Genomic DNA, 5,727 nt, shown 5'->3' on the forward strand with positions numbered 1-5,727 from the left:
AGTTTCGGTTATCAATTTCATTTCAAACGCTCTCAATTAGGACTTTGATTCTAGTGGCTGGGTGTCTGTCTGTTTCCACCTTCTCGGAGGAAGCTCATAATGCTTCCCACTCTCTCTCTCTCTCTCTTTCGTTCAATTTCGTTGCTGAATTTGAAGAAAATTCGCGGAAATTGCCCTTCTGCTGGTGGGTGGTAGGAGTTTTTTGTGTTGATTCGTTACTGCGTTACTTTCACTTGTTTTTTGTCCCCCCTAATGCGATTCGTCAACGTTCATTTACATCGTCATTTGCATGTTTTCTCTCGCTCGCTACTCTTCCTATCATGTTTCTGTACCTTACCTTCAGCAACTACGCTTTTCCTCTTGCTCGACGGGATGCGCGTCGTCATCAACGTCGTCCTTCGTCCGTTCGGGATGAGGTTGTGTTGTATTGTTGTTTTTTTTATGTTTTTTGTCGTTCTCTCCCTTGTCTGAGGAAACTTTACGGCCGGACAACACGCAGAAAAGATGACGACAAAACCACTTCCTCCTACGGCTGCTGGCAACTTAAGTACCTTGGAACTGCTTGGACAGCGTAGTATTAGATAAGCAAATTTTTGTTTTGTTAGTGTAATTGTTTTCTTCTAGCTATGGGTTTCGTGGCTTCGTTTTCGCCATCCTCCTCGCGTACTCTTATCTTAGACGTCTGTTTTCTACTCCTGCGTATTTAGTTTTTCCACCGCATTTCCCCCCACAAATTCTTTGGGAGGTAAAAGTTAACCGTTCGTTTTAACGCTAAGCCACCTCCCCGCATCGGTCGGGCTTGGCTTTTGCGTCGTCATATTTGAAGTTGACTTCCGACTTGCGTCACGACACCGTGACACTCTTGTTGTCCGAGGTGAGGTGGCTAAAGTGTTCGTAGATAAACGGTTTTATCTGACCCGCTTGATCTTTTGCCGATCTTCAGCGGTGCTACAGGTAAGATGGTATCATCTCACCTATTGCGTCGCCGTTACGCTCGTCAGGGTCACTCCAGCAATTATGCTCGTTAGACCAAACAACCAAGGTCTATTTTTATTCCCCTCCCCATGCTTCTGTGGGGCGTTGGGATGCACAGTTATCAAAATTTATTCAATAACTCATCTGCTGTTGCTCGGCGCGAGAGCGTCTTTATTAAATTATACTCCAATTTGGTTAAGAGAAGAATGATTGATTAAACGCGTAACAAAGTCAAATGGATTATTTGTTGTGGTGCTTAAGGTAACTTGGTTAAATGAACTTTAAGGGCGAGTACCTGCTTATGCAAAGTTTGTAACCGCTGGTGAGTTACTTAGCGTTCTTTTTGGTATTTAACAGTAATTAAATTTGGATCTCGAAGTTATTAAGACCCATAGTGATTTAAGGCAAACATCGATGAAATCTACTCATGGTCCGTAACGCTGTATTTCCAATCTAAGCTCATATTTTCACTTGTTTTGTACTTTTTATTCTATTTGGCTACTAAACTGCGTTTCACAATGATAGCCTCACCTAGTTCTTGTTGATTTAAGGCAATTAAAAATAAACGGATAATTTTGAAAAAAATCTCTTGTTTTCCAATGCGTTTGAACAAACTTGTACCTGAAAGAATTTCCAAACAATGTAAGAAACATTTCTTGATCAATAAAAAAATACTTGAAAAAGGGGGCGTTTCAAAATGATAGCTTCACTTCGATATTTCATTGAAAACTAACGGAAAACATCACATATTGATAAGTTTATTTAAATCTAGTGATCAGTTGAACCTCCATTACGGTTGATCACCTGAAAATCCGTTTTGGCATACTTTCGGTAAGATTTAGCAAAAACTGAACAGACAAGGTTCGCCAGGCATACCTAATCGCTTCTTCCAGATGCTGTACGGTCTCATAATGTTTCCCATCTTCATATACTTTTCGAACTATCATGCTCCAGACGTGTTCGGCAGTATTTAGAGCAGAGGAAATGACTGGCCAGGCATTCTCTCCAGGATATCCTTTGTTTTCTTGCTGACATGTACGGAAGCGTTATCTTGTTGAAATATCAACTGGTTATTGTTTTATATGTTCAAGTGAGGTTTCAAATGATTGCCTATGATATGGATGCATATATCACTGTCCATTCGTGTTGGAACAATAGCCAAATCATACTTTCCATAGCTGCTAAATCCACCCCATATCATTACAGAACCGCATTCAAAATTAATTGTTTATTTTTAATTATCGTAAATCAACAAACACTAGGTGAGGCTATCATTATGAAACGCAGTGTATATTGAAGTAGTTACTAGTTACCTGCGTAGTTTGAGTATTTAAATAATGAGTAATTATTTCACTTATACCCAATTAGTCTACCCTTCAAGATGCCTTCATATTAAGTAGGGATTATTTTATTCTTCTTCTATTTGGCGCAACGTCCTACGCGGCCAACACAAGATTTGGGGGACTTGTTCAGTACCACGCAACCGAAGAGTCAGTCCTTGCTACGGAGGGACGGTTCATTCTGTACTTGAACCCAAGACAGAAATGCTGTTAAGTCTAAATGGATAACTAAACTTAAGTTCATTTGTAAGATGTTTCTTTGGTTCGATATGGCGAAGTTCTAGGCTGTTCGGAGAACTCTGATATGTATAGGGGTAGTGATACAAATGCCGCTTTATATACCATACATGCCATAACCATAGGACTTTTTTTCTGGGAAAATCAATAATTTTAAAGACTTTGAAACTAACTTCTTAATCTTAAAATGTTTTTTGGAACCAGCAGTTGTTTGAAGGTCGACTACATCAGTGAACAACATTGAATGGAAAGGAGTTTGACGCGTTCCAGAATCTGGAATTCCAATTCTTCAATCTTTTGGTTCATTACTTCTTCAGCATTTTAGTTCTGTTATATGATTTTAGAGGCGAATTTGCAATCAGCTTGAACAACTGAAAAAAGGAGATATTTGGGATATAGAATAGGACCGAACGATGTTTTTCCACAAGGTAGCAGACACAAGAAAAGTTTACAAAAAATCATGAAAGACATCAATGTATAACAGCAGAAAGGTTGAATTTCGGATATTTGTTTGTCTACTTACAAAGCACACAATATTTGTTTTGTTTTAGTTTGAATTATTATTTTTAAATATTTATTTACAAAAAACCCCACTCGGACAATTGTTTCTATTGCCGCAGTGGCATTTACACCTTTCTTTGCCTCGCCATATAAGTTTTGGCCCGATAGCTCTACTCTAACTCTTACTTTAACGATAGTTTGATTTTCTCTCTCTCTCTCTCTCTCTCTCTCTCTCTCTCTCTCTCTCTCTCTCTCTTTCTCTAATGCACAAGTCAACGAATCTTACATCTCGCTCGCCCTACCCACTCTCTGCACCCTCCGTTTGCCTAATCGAATCGCGAAAAAGAAGCTACGATCGTATCATAAGAGAATCGTTCAACACTACAGTTGCCTAGAGCTTCAACTCAACTCAAGCTTCGACTCAACCCGTCGCCCGTCGCGTGTCTCCGATCGAGTAAGAATAATTGCACTTTTTATCGCAAATAGTTTTGTCTTAGTAAGGTCGGAGGAAGGGTAGTGTGCCCGTACTATTTTACAATTTATCTGCATTTCGGTGTGCTCAAATGGGGGAGGAATGTGCAAGCAGTAGGCAGTAGTTGCGAAGATCTAAAGAGACCGAAAGCGCTTGTGATTCTGTGTTTTTTTTCTTTTTGTTTTACTTATTATTACTAAGGTACATGGCGTCTCCGGCCGCGCCATCCCACTAAACCTCCATCCACGCTCGCTCTACTAATTTAGAAAACTTATGTATCAGTGATCCCAATTGTTGCCTTAGTTTTGGTGCAAGAACTCACGTGCTTCGTTTAGTTCACTTTCGTTTCAGTTCTGTGTTTTTTACATTTCCGTGGCTTAGTAGACGAAAACAGTAATGATATGGTGTTTCTACCGGCGCTCATTTCACGCACACTCTGGCTAGCCCTTCAGCGGCCATAGTAGCCGCAGCAGACCGACGATCGTGGCACTCGCTGCGTCGGCAAACCGGAGATGCCGCGCAGATACGTGTAGGAGACGGGCCGGCGCAGGATCTTCTTGGGCGGCGGTTTGTTCGACTCTTTGCTCAATCGTTCACCGCCACCGTTGGCTCCATTGTTGGCACTGCTGGTGCTGAACAGTGAACACTTGGACTCAGCCCTCGATTCACGGCCCTTCAGGTGGAGCAGATTGTTGACCGAGCTGTTGCTGCAGGACAGTGATCGCGACCGGATCGGTGCATTGATCGCTAAGCTTTCCAGAAGCCGCAGCACGGACGAACGTCTCGATTTGCGTCGGTTTTCCTTCGCCCCTTCCGCACCGCTCTGCTCACCCTCTTCCCGGCCATCGTCGCTTCGCTTGTTGGTGTTGGAGCCCGTTTCGCCACTGACGCCCGAATCGCTGGACGCACTCGAGAGGGCCTGGTTGGAGAGCTGCAGCTGGAGCTTACGGCCACTGGGGCGCTTGCTGCCCGTTGGCTGGTGGTCCCGCTGCTGCTGCTGCTGGTGGTCACTGATCGAGGAGCAAGAATCGACGGACGAGCTGCGCGAGTCTTCATCCTCCCCGTGCACACCGAGCTGATCGAGCTCGTCGGCGTCCTGCGACTTGAGGCTTATCTTGCGGTACACACTCTTGAAGAAGCTGAACGACTTCTCCTTGCCGGGCGAAACGGACGCCGACATGGGCGAGACGCTGCGCGTGGACGGGGTCGGTGTGTCGATGTAGTACCCGTCCATTGGTTCGGGCGTGCTGCTCTCGGCGTGGCGTCTGTGGCGCCCGTTGCTGCCGGTGTCCAGTTTGTCCAGCGTCATCATCATGTTCTCGAAGCTCCGTTCAATAGCAACACCACACACACAGCTCACACACACTCTTCAAACTGCTCACAAAAGTGTCTCTATTCTATTCGGGACTCACTGTTGCGCGTGAGACAAGTCCACGCAAAAATGTCTCTTTTTCCTCACGCTCACTTTTATGTTTCGTATCACACAAACACACACACACACAATTTGGTTTGTATCCGTTTCCACGATGGTGATTTGTATAAGAAGAGTTCGTTCTGTTCGGTTTGGCTCGCCAATTCAAACACACTCAGTCTCCTTAGCTCTGCTTTGCTGTAATTTCCCAGGTATGAAAGCTTTCCCAGTTCAACTGCTGCCCAGACTAACAACTGAATGTAAAGCTTCCCTCAGCATGGTCGTCTTATATAGAGTTTTCCAAACCGCCGAAACCAACGAACGCGTACATAGAGCACGAACGCACCCGAACGCTCCCGAACGGCGCTCAGGAAGGATGCTTCGGATGCTGCGACGTCCCGACTACCTGCTGCACAGTGATGCCGAAGTGAGAGTGAAAGCATATGGCTTCGCGGCAACAACAACAACAACAAAAAACTAACTTCCTTTGGATGGGGTTGGTCGTCATGGGAGAGGGTCTGATCACGCGGCTGATGCCATCGCGGTGGTATTGGGCACGGTCTCCAGGAACAGGGCAGAAAGGCACAATGCACAATGCCTCCAAAGTAGTACGGCTTCCTAAAGAGGAAAGAAGTGGCCAAAGTTAACACCGAACACTGTAAATCAGTTCGATGTGTGGGGGAAGACTTCTCTCTTGTCTCTCGGGGGTGGGAGGAAGTGCAATGGTGACTGATCTGCTGCAACTGCGCGACGGTGGAGTTCCGCAGTTCCTCGCAGTGGTGGAGTAGAGA

General features: G+C 44.7%; 1 protein-coding gene across 1 annotated transcript; it reads right to left on the reverse strand.

Annotated features, from left to right (window-relative positions):
• Positions 1-3,471: 3,471 nt before the first annotated feature.
• On the reverse strand, positions 3,472-5,320 carry LOC133391735 (uncharacterized). The gene has a single exon (XM_061647769.1). The coding sequence runs from the start codon at positions 4,838-4,840 to the stop codon at positions 3,974-3,976; it is 867 nt and encodes a 288-aa protein (XP_061503753.1). The 5' UTR covers positions 4,841-5,320; the 3' UTR covers positions 3,472-3,973.
• Between the last annotated feature and the right edge of the window lie 407 nt (positions 5,321-5,727).

This window comes from Anopheles gambiae, chromosome 2 (genome assembly GCF_943734735.2).
Source record: "Anopheles gambiae chromosome 2, idAnoGambNW_F1_1, whole genome shotgun sequence".
Lineage (NCBI taxonomy): Eukaryota > Metazoa > Arthropoda > Insecta > Diptera > Culicidae > Anopheles > Anopheles gambiae.